The 15636-nt window shown below is 52.5% G+C and overlaps 2 protein-coding genes across 2 annotated transcripts in view; both read left to right on the top strand.

The window, feature by feature from the left end:
* Positions 1–2770, top strand: part of PASK (PAS domain containing serine/threonine kinase) — a 45570-nt gene extending 42800 nt beyond the window's left edge. The window contains exons 16-17 of the mRNA XM_004386514.1: positions 1963–2109; positions 2646–2770. Of these exons, the coding sequence (XP_004386571.1) occupies positions 1963–2109; positions 2646–2770 (272 nt within the window). The remainder of the gene's footprint in view (positions 1–1962; positions 2110–2645) is intronic.
* A 4378-nt stretch (positions 2771–7148) lies between these two features.
* On the top strand, positions 7149–13584 carry MTERF4 (mitochondrial transcription termination factor 4). Its single transcript, XM_004386513.2, has 4 exons — positions 7149–7191; positions 7979–8477; positions 10067–10251; positions 10915–13584. The coding sequence occupies exons 1-4, from the start codon at positions 7171–7173 to the stop codon at positions 11281–11283; spliced, it is 1074 nt and encodes a 357-aa protein (XP_004386570.1). The 5' UTR covers positions 7149–7170; the 3' UTR covers positions 11284–13584.
* Positions 13585–15636: the final 2052 nt, after the last annotated feature.

Here is a 15636-nt window from a genome sequence, read left to right as displayed (position 1 = left end):
GTCCTCACTGACAACCTCGTGTTCTCACCGACAACCTCGTGTCCTCATGTCCTCACTGACAACCTCGTGTCCTCACCGACAACCTCGTGTCCTCACTGACAACCTCGTGTCCTCATGTCCTCACTGACAACCTCGTGTTCTCACCGACAACCTCGTGTCCTCACTGACAACTTCGTGTCCTCATGTCCTCACTGACAACCTCGTGTCCTCATGTCCTCACCGACAACCTCGTGTCCTCGTGTCCTCACTGACAACCTCGTGTCCTCACCGACAACCTCGTGTCCTCATGTCCTCACTGACAACCTCGTGTCCTCACTGACAACCTCGTGTTCTCACCGACAACCTCGTGTCCTCATGTGCTGACTGACAACCTTGTGTTTTCACCAACAACCTTGTGTCCTCACTGACAACCTCGTGTCCTTGTGTCCTCACTGAGAACCTCGTGTCCGCACCGACAACCTTGTGTTCTCACTGACGGCCCCGCCTCCTCACCGACGGCCCCGCCTCCTCACCGACGGCCCCGCCTCCTCACCGACGGCCCCGCCTCCTCACCGATGGCCCCGCCTCCTCACTGATGTCCTTGCATCCTCATTGACGGCCTTGCATCCTCACTGATAACCTCGTCTACCTCCTTTTTTCCGTCCCCTTAGTGCTTTGATCTGAACTAAAGATAACTTCAATATGATTTTAAAGCGTGATCATTTGGTTAGTTTTCCCCTTTGGACTTCTGACATAGGCATGAGCAGCAAGAAGACTTGCGTGGCAGCCACTGTGAGATCCTGTACTTGGCTTAGGAGGCGCAGTCAGGCAGGGGAGAGTGGGTGCTGGATCCTGACCACTCAGGGCTCTCACCACACTTAAGCCCTATGGGTGTCAGTGATGACAGCAGGAAACTCGGCTACCCACCCCCCACGGCCTGTGTGCTGGTTTCGTCTGGAAGGACAGCAGGGGGCTGGAGTGGCTCATGGGGGCTAGAGTGGCTGGCTGGGGGCTGGGGTGGCTGATGGGGGCTGGAGCGGCCGGCCAGGGGGCTGGAGCGGCCGGCCAGGGGGCTGGAGCGGCCGGCGGGGGGCTGGAGTGGCCGGCTGGGAGGCTGGAGCGGCCGGCCGGGGGGCTGGAGTGGCGGCCGATGGGGGCTGGAGTGGCTGCCTCAGGAGCCTGTCCTGCATGGTCGGGGCAGCTGAGCAGTGGGACGATGGCTCTGTGGCCCCCGCGGTCTCTAAAGTCCTGTGATTCCAGAGTTAACTGTTGATACTGATAAATAGCGAGAGACAAGCATCTCCAGGCACAAATCTGGTGCTCTGGCTATCTACTCGAGTAGGTGTCCCAAAGAGGGCTTCCCAGTACTGTGAGGGTTTTGGATCCTGTGGCGGCACAGCAGCTGTTCCACCACAAAGGCTGTTCCACGCACTTTCTTGTGAGGCTCCCAGGATGTCCTACTGGGCTTGAGGCTGCGGGGGGAGCCCAGCTGGCTAGACACCCACATTTCTGGAGTTGCCAGGCCCACATCCAGATGCCAGGCCCAGGGGCTTCTCAGAGCTGGTGCTGGCTCTCTGCTGAGACTGGTCTGGGGGCTCACCTGTGCTGGGCCCCTCTTTCTACTCACCTGGCAGGCGCACCTGTGCTCATCACACTGGGAAATACCCCCATGAGAGCCCTGACTAGGCATGGTGGGGACCTCTGTGTTAGCAGGCTTGGCTAAGTGGCCATCGCTTCAGAGATGATGGTGTCTCCTGTGGTATTTAGCAAAGCACAGCTAGGGGCTCTGGGCAGCAGAGCCCCAGCGGTGCTTGTGAGAAAGGGGGTTCTTGGGCCACCTCTGTGCTCAGATGTGCTCCCTGAGGTGGGCCCAGGAGCCTGCAGTTTGCACAGGAGCTCCAGCTGGTTCCTTCCAGACCCATTGGGAGTTCACGCAGGGCAGCGCCTTCCCCGCACTCAGGGTGGTGCCTTCTCTGTCCCCAGAGCTCATGAGCCTCGTGTCTGGGCTGCTGCAGCCCATCCCTGAGCAGCGCACCACTCTGGAGAAGCTGGTGGAGGACCCGTGGGTGACACAGCCCGTGAACCTTGCAGACTACACCTGGGAGGAGGTGTGTCGGGTGAGCAAGCCAGGTGAGCTGTGCTGGGAATGGGGAGGGTCCCGAGGCGGAGGAGGTGAGGGGAAGGAAGAGAAAGACAAGAAGGGAGGAGACGTCAGGGCTGACGTCAGTGGCTTCGTTCCCTCTCAGAGGCCCCTGAACACGCCTGAGCCCTTGGCCAGGTGGCACTGCAGGTGGGCGAAGTGGGGGCAGGTGGGCAGGGCGGGGACAGCTGCAATGGCCTGACTGGGCTGTGGGGGGAGGAAAGGTCACAGATGGTGAGCAGGGGTCTGGCTGTTCATGGCCCCCTCCTCCCTGGGGATCTGGTCACCACCGCACAGGGCAGTGTGGACCATGCTGGCATCGATGCCCTGGGCTTAGACTCCCCACAGCATCTCACGGGCTCTTGCAACTCTAGAACATTGCCAGCTGGGTCTGAACGATCCCTTGAGATTTTTGCTCCTAGGAATTCTTCCAGAGAGAAGCGAAGTTTGCATGTTGGAGTCTGTGCGCATGTGGCACTTAGAGTCTGTTTGTTCACATGTAGTAAGGTGTCTTCTCTCACTGCAGAGAGTGGCACCCTGGCCGGCATGAGCATGGAGACGGAGAGGAGGAGCCCGCGGGAAGGGCGCGGGGGCCCAGGCCCGGGGGCGGGTCCTAGCGGCCCCCCAGTGCCGTGTGCACAGGCGTCGTAGTGGCTTCTCCGCGGACCTGCCGGGCGCTGGCTCCTGCCTGTCTTCTCCACGACTAGGAAAGCCCTGCTGTCCACAAGTCATCCATCTGGGAAAGCACATCTTCCAGTGTGAGGCCCCGATAACTTACTCGTGTGCATCTGATCAACGCTGGCTCAAAAGCCTGCAGTACGCTGTTACCTCCAGGTTTATAAGATAGTAGGTGTGGAATTCATGTTTTCTAGTGTGACCTTGAGTTTTATACTACTAAAGGGCCCTAAATCTGGGAAGTTTCAAAAGGCATAGCAGAGTTTTAAAATTCTCTTTCTACTTTTACACGTGCGTGTGTTTTTGTTTCCCCTGACTTGGTATGTGCCCATCTGAGCATAGGTATGTGGGGTTTGTAGGATGGGCTAGCCAAAGGACCAGACTATTTCATCAATTTATTTTCTTGAGCATTTTCCAAATTAAAACGACTTGGCTAGTAAACAGTTACCCCGACTCGGAGTGTGTGGATTGTTCACACGCCAGGTGTGAGAAGCACTTCATTTCTTTGTTTTTCCGAAACAAGTCAAATCCATTTATGAGTCCCCACTTGCGGCGGGCACGGAATCCAGATGCAGAGAGTGAGCCCCACCAGTCATCCACACATATTAGATGCACCCCAGGGAAGGGCATAACTTGAGTCACGCCTTCCTGCAAGGCTTCGACCCAAGACACAGCCCACACCAATCCTGTCTCATCAACATGTAGAGGTCAGGATCCAAAACACATAAAATGGAGGACAATACTGGGAATCACGGCCTAGTCAAGTTGACACATAATCCCAACCATCGTAGGTTCCATGTACTTTATTTGCATAGTCCCACTCAATCATTGTGTGTGAGTCACAAAGACCATGACCTTGTTGTTGTTGGGTGCCCTTGAGTCAGTTCCGACGCATAGCCACCGTATGTTCAATAGAATGAAACACTGCCAGATCCTCCACCATCCTCACAATCGTTGTTATGCTTGAGCCCATTGTTGTAGCCCTGTGTCAGTCCATCTCATTGAGGGTCTTCCTCTTTTTCACTGATCCTCTACTTTTCCAAGCATGATGTCCTCCAGGGACTGGTCCCTCCTGGTAACACGTCCAAAGTATGTGAAACGAAGTCTTGCCCTCCTTGCTTTTGATGAGCATTCTGTCTGTACTTCTTCCAAGACAGATTTATTTGTTCTTTTGGCAGTCCATGGCACATTCAGTATTCTTCGCCAACACAGTAAAGGCATCAATTCTTCTTTGGTCTTCCTTATTCATTGTCCAGCTTTCGCATGCATATGAGGCGATTGAAAACACCATGGCTTGGGTCAGGCGCACCTAAGTCCTTAAAGTGACATCTTTGCTTTTCAACTTTTTAAAGAGCTCTTTTGCAGCAGATTTGCCCAATGTAATGTGTCATTTGATTTCTTGACTGCTGCTTCCATGGGCGTTAATTGTGGATCCAAGTAAAATGAAATCCTTGACTTCAGTCTTTTCTCTGTTTATCATTATGTTGCTTACTGGTCCAGTTGTGAGGATTTTGGTTTTCTTTCTGTTGAGGTGTAATCCATACTGAAGGCTGTGGTCTTTTATCTTCATCAGTAAGTGCTTCAAGTCCTCTTCGCTTTCAGCAAGCAATGCTGGGTCATCTACATAATGCAGGTTGTTAATGAGTCTTCCTCCAATCCTGATGCCCCATTCTTCTTCGTATGCTCCAGCTTCTCAGATTATTTGCTCAGCATACAGATTGAATATGGTGAAAAGATACAACCCTGCCACACACCTTTCCTGACTTTAAAGTACACAGTATCCTCTTGTTCTGTTAGAACGATTGCCTCTTGGTCTAAGTACAGGTTCCTCATGAGCACAATTAAGTGTTCTGGAATTCCCATTCTTCGCAATGTTATCCATAATTTGTTATGACCCACACAGTCGAATGCCTTTGCATAGTCAATAAAACACAGGTAAACATCTTTCTGGTATTCTCTGCTTTCAGGCAGGATCCATCTGACATCAGCAATGATATCCCTGGTTCCATGTTCTCTTCTAAATCCAGCTTGAGATTCTAGCAGTTCCCTGCTGATGTACTGCTGCAACCGCTTTTGAATGATCTTCAGCAAAATTTTACTTGCATGTGATATCAGTGATACTGTTTGATAATTTCTGCATTTTGCTGGATTACCTTTTTTTGGAATGGGTACAAATATGGATCTCTTCCAGTCAGCTGGCCAGGTAGCTGTCTTCCAAATTTCTTGGCACAGACAGAGTGATCTGTTTGTTGAAACATCTCAGTTGGTATTCCGTCATTCCTGGAGCCTTATTTTTCGCTCATGACTTCAGCGCAGCTTGGACCTCTTCCTTGAGTACCGTCAGTTCTTGATCACATGCTACCTCCTGAAATGGCTGAACATCGACCAGTTGTTTTGGTGCAGTGACTGTGTACTCCCTCCCTCTTCTTTTGTGTCATTTAGAACTTTCTCCATAGAATCCGTCAATATTGCAACTCGAGGCCTGAATTTTTTCTTCAGTTCTTTCAGCTTGAGAAACGCTGTGTTCTTCTCTTTTGATTCTCTATCCCCAGGTCTTTGCATGTCATTATAATACTTGGTCTTCTCGAGCTGCCCTTTGAAATCTTCTGTTCAGCTTTTTTACATCATCATTTCTTCCTTTTGCTTTAGCTACTCTGCATTCAAGAGCAATTTTCAGAGTCTCTCCTGACATCTGTTTCTTTTTTTTCTTTCTTTCTTTCCTGTCTTTTTAATGACCTCTTGCTTTCTTCACGTATGATGTCCTTGATGTCATTCCACAGCTCGTCTGGTCTTTGGTCGTTAGTGTTCAGTGCATCAAATCTTTTCTTGAGATGGTCTCTAAATTCAGGTAGAATATATTCAAGGTTATATTTTGGCTCTCCTGGACTTGTTTTAATTTTGTTCAACTTGAACTTGCATATGAGCAATTGATGGTCTGTTCCTCAGTTGGCCCCTGGCCTTGTTCTGACTGATGATATTGAGCTTTTGCATCATCTCTGTCCACAGATCATGGCTAGAAGGGCCATATTAAGTAATTCATTACACCACAGTATCTATTTAAGAATCAAGTCCTTTTTCTTCGTTCCGAGAGGTAAGTAGGTAAGACAACAAGAAATGCTTATAAATTAAGGCTTGGTGTTTACAAGTGGTGAAATTTCGGTAGCTGGAAAGCACACCTTCATTTTATTGTTTTTCATGATGCCTTCCTCTTGAAAAATGCCTTGGCTCTGTATCTGAGCATTTATGGGTCTAGATCTGAAATTGAAGAATGAAAACTAATTAGGCTGAAACATAATTGGCTCTCATCCTAAGAGGAATCCAGACTGCTTAGCCAGGACGGCTCTGGTCCTTTTTACCGGGTCATGGGCCACACCTCCTGTCATTTTATTGCTAGGGTCGTGTTTTTCAACAACTGTAAACATTTCCGGGAGTACCTTCGGATATTTAAACATCTCTAGAATATGTCTGTCCTTTTTGTGTATGTGGCCTTGGTATTCATGCTGAATACAGATTTTTTTACACAGTAAGAACGTTTAATATCTTTAAGTCTGAACCCATTTTCCTCAGACGACCTTGTGTTTACTCCACAAACTGCTTGGGGAAGGATTCTGGCTTTCTCCAGGGAAGGTACTGTTGCAGCACAAGAAGGGGCCCGGCTCAAACCGCCGAGGCTGAAGTTTCCTTTTCGTCCCGAGAGTGATTTCAGTGGAGCCCTGGTGGCGCAGCGGTTAGGAGCTCAGCCGCTAACCAAAAGGTCGGCGTTTCCAACCCACCAGCTCCTCCTTGGAAACCCTATGGGGCAGTTGTACTGTCCCGTAGGGTCGGCGTGGGTCAGAATCGACTCGACGGCAAGGGGTTTGGTTTCTGTCTGTTTTAAGAGTCTGCAGCGAAGGCACGGGAGAGGAGCCATGGCTGTGCCTGCGGAGAGCCGACCCGGGGGCGTCCGGCGGGGCGTCCGAGTTGCGGGCTGCCGCGTTCCATCTCCATGTCGGGGCTCCCTCTCGGAAGGCGCACGGCGCCTCCGGGACACCTGCCCGTCTCCCCGAGCTCTCCCACGTGCCGGTGTCGGCCGCGGGCGACAGGCGCGGGTCCACGGGGCCCAGGAGACGGAGCGCTCGCCGCAGCTCCCCGACCCAAGTGCCGGGGCCCGGCTCGAGTAGGAGAGAGCTTGGCGAGACGGAGCCGCGCGGCGCGGACCCCGGCGCAGGGCCCCAGCGACCCCCGCGGATCCCTCGGCGGCGGAACGCGCTTTCCGCGCCCTCGCGTTTGCGCCGGGGAGGGCGAGGTTGACGGACCGGGAGAGCGGATGTAGCCGGCCGGGAGAGCAGAAGGACGGACCAGGGAGAAGGGCTGCTTCCGGCGCCGGAGTGGACGTGATGGCGGCTCTCAGCCGTCAGGTGAGGTCTCACCCGGCGCCGGCATCCTCGGGGCGTCTCGTGCGGGCGGGGGCTGGGTCGGGGACGAGAAGGAGTCGGTGTCGTCCGGGCGCTTCACCGCCAGGCTGTGGGACGTGCGGCCGGAGCCTTCTGGCGCCGCACACCGGCCCTGCGGCTCTTTCTCGGCCGCCCTCAGTGCGGCCTCCGCCGTCTCCCCGCGACGGACCGGGCGCTGGGCGGAGTCCGGGGCTGAAGCCGGGACTTCCTGTCGTCCCGCGGGGAGGGAAACAGCGGGCTCAGCAGGGCGAGGGATGGAAGCTGGGAGCGGGAGCGCAGCGGCCGGCCGGGTTGGGCACGGAGCCGAGCGCCTGGGTCCGCTGGGCCCGCTGTGCCGGGCTCGGGCCCGAACCGCCGAGGAATTGGGAGGTGAACCGGGGTTCTGGATGTAAGTTGATCGTTTTCGGGGCGTGAGTTTAGGCCCTTGAATCTGGACACTAATCCGAGGCCCACGATTCAGACAGACAGGACCGGGGGGCTCGACGCAGACACCCCCCACGACCCCCGCGCTCTGGTGGAGCCTGGGGAGGAGGCGCCTGCGGGACTCTGAGCCGCCCTTTGACGCCCTGTGCTGTCCGCGAACGCCCCCACCGGAGGCTGCTTCGGGTAGACACGATTTTGCACGTGGCTTATGGAAAGTGTCCCGTTCACGTGGGACCAGGGCACTAGACACTCTGGCTGGGAAACTGTGCGGTGCCCATCCCATTGGGGTGGCGAGGAGTTGATTCCCCTTTCGTCCTGTGGTTTATAGGTCTTTGATTGGCACCGCCTGATCCCCCTCACCGGGGCCAGTGTTGCTCGACAGACGTCTCGTCTAGGAGAGCAGAGAAGGACGATAGCTTCTTTGTTGCCTCCACTGACTACAGTCTCCAGAGGAGGGAGCCTTGAGGAATTATCCCGTGTAAAATCCAGGAAGTACGTGCAGGAGTCAGAATGCAGGACGGATCTCACTCGGTGCCTCCTTGAGCAGCCGAGGACACCTGTGGATGGAGGGGCCTTGGGGCTGGAGACCATCACCACCTCCCTCCGGGACATGGGTTTCAGTGATGCCCACGTTGGTGAATTACTCAGCATACAGCCAGGTCCCAGCCCTCAACAGTTGCTGGACATCACTTCAGAATTAATACTCTTGGGTCTGAATCCGGAACCTGTGTGTGTGGCCTTGAAGAAAAGCCCTCAGTTGCTGAAACTGCCTATGAAGCAGATGAAGAAGCGCTCCAGTTACCTGCGAAAGCTCGGGCTTGGCGAAGGTACAGGAGGTCCAGACTTTGTACGTCATGCTGGGGACGTCAGGTGCGGAAACGGTAGCATAAGGTGTGATGGGTTAGGAGGGGCTCTGGGGACAAGGCAGCGCTGCTTGAGAGAAACGTGTGACGTGGCTCGGAGGTGAGGGGGAGTGACCAGATGGCGTTGGAGGAGGGAAGCACGTGTTGGGACAAGACAATCGAGTGACAGGACAGGGATTGTGCCGTTTGTTCATTGTGGGGTCTGTGGCACCTAGAACAGTGGAGCACACGGGAGGTGCTCAGAGGCATGTTGATCTACGATGTCGATACGTGTAGCTGTGTGTGCACGTGTGTAACCTTGGATGTTTACATGAACTTGAAGTCTCCCTAGGATGCAAAGCCCAAGGACACCCTCCCTTGTAAAGACTTAGACTCAGCTAAGTGTCCTGACATACTTGTGGAGCCTGAGATTTTTCCAGTTTTTTGTGGCTGTTCCCTTTAGCCACCGCATCCCACTCCCAACAGTCGCTAACCTCAAGGACCACAGAAGTTCCTTGGATCTCTTGAGGAGCCTCTGGAGAAGGCTGCTGTCATCCATGAGGGTCTCCAGGGACCCTTCCCCACATGGACCAGAGTGGCTCCACTATTATTTCTTCCATTCCTGACTCTTCCTGGGAAGATAGTGTTGGCAGGGGTTTGGAGACCCACTATTTCAGAGTCTGTCTTCAGGCCTTTCTCCAGAACATAGGCAAAAACTAGCTTTGTCTTTTCCTCTGAGCACGTTACCACTTGCTGTGTGACATAAAAGCCTAGACTTAAAAACATGTCGTATGTTGCAGTTATTTATTGGTAAACTCAGCATGGCCTTGAGAGAAGAGAAAGCCTAAACTTCTGAAATTTGTTCTTTTTAGCAAGACAATGACTAACTCAGCTATTAGGAGGTTTTTAGTAACAGTTTAGATAAGTGATTTTAAGTTTCCAGTCCCTACATTTTGTCCAACCGTTGAAAGATGGTACCTCATTTGGCCTGGGGTAGTCCAGTGTACACCAGTTATCCTAATACAGTTATTAATAGGGCTTAATTCACTCAGAAGGGCTCAGTTTGGATGATAAAATATGTGGTGCTCACCCTACTAACCAGGACATCAGTGTTTGTGGTTGTCCGTTGGGATTAATTCTTTCTGTTGTTTTGATTATGCTGATGAACTTAGGTGGCCAGCTCTTGAGAGGGTTGGTCGTGAATGCTCCGTGACTGCGGCATTTTGTTATAGAGGGAACACCAGCCACAGCCCAAACCCCAGGGAAGCTCGGTCTCATCTTCCCCTGTTATCTTCCCAGTAAATGCCTGTGGACTCTCATAGGTGAGAAGGGGGAGACCGAGAATATGAAGCTGGCTTCTTTCCGATTGGAGGTTAGAGAAAGTCATCGGGCTGGCGTCGCTCCGGCCCCTCCCATTTCCATGTGCTTCTTGGAAACCATATCTGAGATCAGCGTTTGCTGGGGGTCGGGGTAGGAGTTCTCATTTGTTGTTTAAATGCTGGCTTAAATTGGATGCAGCTAGCCCCTTGGGTTTCTGTAATACCAGAGTTACTTTTTTTTTTAATGTTCTGCAGGGAAACTGAAGAGGGTGCTTTACTGTTGCCCCGAAATTTTCACCATGCGTCAGCGGGACATCGATGACATCGTTGGGGTTCTCAGGGAGAAGTGTCTTTTCACAGTGCGGCAGGTGACAGAGATTTTGCACAGATGCCCCTATGTTCTTCGGGAGGAGCCCGGTGAATTGGAGTACAAATTCCAGGTGAGAGGGAACTGACAGGGTTAGGTGAGGAATGGCGAGCTTTCCAGAACTGTAGTAAGGTAAGCCATGTGGCTGAGAGGCCCCCGGGGCAGAGGGAGTGACTTAGATCTTGTTTGCACACTCTGACCAAGGAGCACCCAGTCCTGCTTCCCCCACTCCTTATTGCAGACTACACCCAACCTGCAAGCCCCATTCTCAGTGCCCAGGGCGGGACACTGGTGGGAATACTCGGTTTGAAGATAGCTAATACCTTCCTGTCTTTAGAACCTGTTCTGCATGTTGATTTTGGAAGTGTAGCTGTGACAGTTGTCCTAGTTTTTTGGTAATGATTGTGATGATTAGGTCAAGTCTCTGGATGTTTTCTGAGATCTTTTTCCTATTCTTTCCATGCTCATAGTTTTTTTTTTCCCTCTGTCTGAAAAAATATACAATATTCTCTTCCTCCCCCTTTATTTTCTGCGTCGTTTTCCCCCACTGTGAATTTGAAAATGCTGTGAAAATTGTCAGCTATCCTGTGAGTGCTGGGCCAGAGTGAGTATTCTGTCTTTGCTAACAGGACCATCCTCTTTGAGTCCCTTTGGGCAGGTTGAGTGTGCTACATGCTGGGGAGTGCTAGGCTGCGAGGTTCGTGCCTGAGTTCCTAAACGTGTATGTCTTTTCCAGTACGCCTATTTTAGGATGGGGATTAAGCACCGGGACGTGGTGAAGACTGACTTCTTGCAGTACTCAATCACCAAGATTAAGCAAAGGCACATTTACCTCGAGCGCCTGGGACGGTACCAGACCCCCGATAAGAAGGGCCAGACGCAGGTCCTTAACCCTTCACTCAAGGACATCTTCAGAGTCTCAGAAGCTGAGTTTTTGGTCAAGACAGCCTGTTCTTCTCCAGAGGAGTTTGAAGTTTTTAAGAAGCTCTTGGCTCGGGAGGAGGAAGAGGGGCCTGGAGGCTGCACGTCTGATGACAGCGCCAGCTCGGATGGAGATGTGGAGGACAGAGATGCGGAGGAGGAGTTTACTGATGGACGGGACTGAGATGGGAAGAGCCCCAGGTATATTAAAGGATATTTTAATTTTATCAAAGCTTTTGGGAGCTTCACTAGGATCTTCTCAAGTTATTTTACATCCTAAAACTGGGCTTAGGATGAAAAAATTAGTATTAGTCCCCTGAGAAGTTGGCAGGTCAAACTAAACGGAGACGTGTTAGTTTGATCTACTGTTGGGTGTCCGCCTGGAGGACCCTGTTCCGTTCTGGATAAAAGACTGACTCAGCTGTTAAAATTAGTGGGATGTGGTAGGTCGAAATGTGGCCTTAGTTTTTTCTTTTGAAACATGTTAGTGACAATTCCATGACAACGTGGAAGATAAGGTTTCTTCTCGGATCAAGAGCCCATTTATATTTTCTCTTAACAGGAAGATAAAATTAAGAGAAGGCAGCAAGGTTTTAGTACATCACAGCACTTTATTTTATAAAAACAAGTAGCAGGTTTTCCACAAAAATATCAACGTTTTTAATCCAAAAATATCTTACTGCTTCGTAATTGCATTCAGTGTACAGCAGAGTACAAGGAGTCGGTTAGTGACGTTTGCTTCAATTTGACACAGCTTCTTGCTGCCACGAGGCACTGGGGCTTCCCTGTCTGGATGCTGCTGGCCCAGCGAGTGGGGACCAGGCCCTCCCTGGCCCTGACCTCGTGATGCTCTGGGCCAGTGCGTCACTCTCAGGCCCTGAGCCTCCAGTCATCATGTGCTGACTTGGGAGAATGCAGAGCAGGACGGGGCCCTGCCCGTCTCACAGGTGGTCTGGGAACAAAGGGGGGAAAGCACATGCCCCGGTTGTGGAGCTGGACCTGGAGTCGGGACCAAGGATCTGTCGGCTATTCCAGGTGCTCTCCACGGTGCCCAGAGGTGGTGAAAGTCACCCGGGGGAGCCCAGTGGGCGTGAGGAGCAAGGCCAAGCTGTGACAGCGTGGGCTCTGTGAGGGGCCAGGAGGACTGGTGTGTCCTAGAACATTCTAGATTGCAGAACAAGGTTGACACTGCAGGAAGCATTTTTGGTGATGTAGCATCGAGTCAGGTCTCGTCTCAGCCTTTGAACAGCTCTTGGCGCCCTGGTGCTTGGCCCCGTGGAAACCCTGCCAGGCGGCGGTCCTCCCTCCAGGGGCATCGGGCGATGTCAAGATGTTTGTGCCTGTCACGGCTGGAGGAGGGTGCTGGTGGCATCTCGAGTGGAGGCCAGGGATGCTACTAAACACCCGACAGTGCACAGGATGACCCCCCAACAGAGAATTACCCGGCCCAAATGTCGACAGGGCCGACTGGAGAAACAGGCCTAGTCCAGTGAAGCGTGATGGCACTGCGCCAATTCATGAAAACCTCAGGTTTGTTTACTTAAAAGAAAAGTAGTTGACATTTCCACAGGGCTGCCCTGCCCTGTGTGCTGGGACGCTGCTGGTCAGCTGGCTTGTGTTCTGCCAGGGGGCTTGTCCAGCAGGCACTGGCTACAGCGTGGCCGCAGAGAGATGACGGTTTTGCAGGAGAGAAGTAGCTCGGTGACTCCCTCCACATCTGGGTCTGGCGCGCGCGGCAGCGGTTTGCAGGCAGGGCGTCAGGCTGACACACCAGGGGGAACAGCGCCCCATCATGGTGATGGCCATGCATGGTGAGGAGGGAGGTCCACTCTGACCACCTGTCTGGTTCGTGGACAGGTGTGCTCGAAGATGAGACGTTCACTCTGCCAGTGTTTTCATTTACTCTTCCGCCTCGTGGAGTCCAAGTGACTGCCACTTTCCCTGGACACTAGGCTGTTCTTGTGCCCAGTCGGGACCAGCGTCAAGTCTGTACTTGATTTGATGGTCAGCTCATCTGAGTTTTGTGTAACGACTGGGTTACTTGGTTATTTATTTTGGCACAAAAATAAATCCTGATGCCCCTGACTGATTTTTGATTCCATTGTTTCTACTTTCTTTGGGAAACTACAGGTGGACTTTGAGTATTTTCAGGGAAGAAACGAGACTTTTAAGAATGAGCCATGTAGGGAAAGCAGTGGTGGGTTCACTTGGAATATGTTGGAAGAATGAGCCATAAATCCATTAGAATCAGAAGTCCTTTTACTGGATATTTTAGCCTGTAAAGCGTGGATTCGTCCATATTTTAGGATGATTAATCGTATAACAACGCAGCAACCAACTCAGGGTCAGTAGACCTTTTCTTAGAAGCAAAGGCTTCTGAGCTAAAACCTGGAACGAGTTAACATTGGCCTCATGGTCCAGGGGCTCAAGGCAGGAACACGGTGGCGAGTTTTCACCTCTGTTCCCAGTGACCTCGCTTGCTCTTACATCTGCTGGTCGTGCTGTGGTTGATGCAGACACGGCGGGCTGTTCAGTGCCGCACAGGTCAGCTGTACGCGCTCGTGCATGGTGTTTTCTTAGATTCGCCCCGTGTCTAAGAGCCTAGACTTGGTGGACTGGTGGAGATTTCTGGGCTACAGTAGGGACTTCTCGAAATGATTTCCTCCTTTCCAAAAATGACAAGTTGCATCATACACAGACATATGCACACAAGGTTATAATAAAAATAAAAAGCTTAAAACATACTCTAACTCTTCACAAAATGTTTCTATACAAGGTGAAGGAAGGAGCCCTTTCTATGGCTGCAGAGCGACCGGCAGCATCGGCTGACGGCACAGCAGGCGCTCAACTTCGTCTAGGTCGGTGGTTAAGATACGCAGCAAACACCAGTGGAACGGGTCCTTCAGGTTCAGTGAGAAGGCAGTGCTGCTCAGAAGCACGCCGGAAGGCGGATGTGGTCAGGTGGTGCAGTGTTCTGGTACACGTTGGAGCTTTGCGAGATGGTGCTTGCTCCCTGACACCTTAGAGCTCTATCTGAATGGCGGGCTAAGAGAACCTCGAGCGTTATCTAACGCGGCCCAGCCACCCTGGAGTCTCACTGCATTCAGGCATGGAAGGAGGGGGCTGGCTGCATGGCAGTGGTGCTGGCTTTGCTTTCCAGGCAGGGTGTGGGCAGGGGGTCCATGAACATCCAGGGTCTCTGGTGCCTTAGGTGACTGGTCACCCCAGCGGTGGCTCTCTCTGTAGAACGCCAGAGCCTGTGTGATCTCGTAGATCAGCGGTTAGCAAACTAGGGCCTATGGGCCAAGTTGAGCCTGCTGTCTGTGTTTGTAAATAAAGTTTTATTGGAACACAGCCATGCCCAGTCAGTTACACATGGTCTCCGGCTGCGTTCATGGTGTAATGGCAGCGCAAAGCTGTGAAGATTGATGTCTGATCCTTTACAGAGTCTGCTGGCCCCTGCCATAGACCAGAAGTATCCAAACTCCACGTTACCTTTTACACTCTACGGGTCCACGTGATGGATCGTTAGTGTCAGGAGCGTGCTTGCTGGAGGAGGAGGGCAGGCCGAGCCGAGCTGGGCTTTCAGTGACCACCTCCGCCCTATCCCCAGCCCCATGCTCTGGGCTTTGGGAGCTGTTGGTTGTATTTCCTCCTCAATTTGACTGTTAGATCTCAAAGGGAGATGTGTTTCTCTCACACCGAAATCTGTGAGCAGGCTTCTGAAGATTGCAGGAGTGTTCCTGGCTGGCACCTGGTTCCACCTGCGGTGAATGTGCACGCTGGCACTTCCCATTCACAGCGCACACGGACTACACCTTTATAACCACAGCCTGATTCAGTCTCAGCTATTTCAGTGGGTCACGGGACGTCAGGGTGGTAGTCCCACGGCGTCTCCTGGCGTACGCCTGGTTCAATCTCAGGCTACTTCAGTGGGTCACGGGACGTCGGAGTGATTGGTCCCACGGTGTCTCCTGGTGTATACCTAGTTCATTCTAGGGCTGTTAAATGGGTCCCGCGCATCTCCTTGCTTGGCCATGGAGGGTGCTGGGCAGCAGGCCTGAGGTCTCGCTTGCCAGAGACCCAAGGAAAGAAGTCCAGAAGGGTTGACTCCAGCCAGGACTCAGCTCTCGGGGTGTCCTTTTCCGTCCAGTTTTTAGACTGAGTCTTCCTGGGTTTTAGAAGCTCTTGAGATTGACAGAGTGGATCCTTTAAAGAAAAAACAAAACAGGGCATGAGGAGAATGGGGGTCCCATGTGCTCCTTTCTAAAGCTGCCTCTCTGCATCTTGGGCCGCTGCCCTCAGGGCCTGGCCCTCACTCTCAGATTTGTGAGGCTTGCTTTGTCTAAGGGACGGTGGGTTTGGGGAGAGCTGGGGAGGGGCGGCTTGGTTGAGGAGGACCGGCTGCATCCCGTCCTTGGGGATATTTGAGGCTCAGCATGGTGGTTTCCCTGTAACTCTGAGATCAGCAGGCTGTGCCTCGTCTCTGTCCTGGGTGTGTGTCTGCATGTGGTGGGCCAGGGGTGGGAGGTTGTGG

The sequence above is a fragment of the Trichechus manatus genome, unplaced genomic scaffold, assembly GCF_000243295.1.
Source record: "Trichechus manatus latirostris isolate Lorelei unplaced genomic scaffold, TriManLat1.0 scaffold00165, whole genome shotgun sequence".
Classification (NCBI taxonomy): domain Eukaryota; kingdom Metazoa; phylum Chordata; class Mammalia; order Sirenia; family Trichechidae; genus Trichechus; species Trichechus manatus.
The sequence above is the reverse complement of the archived record's forward strand: the minus strand, read 5'-3'. Positions and strand labels throughout refer to the sequence as shown.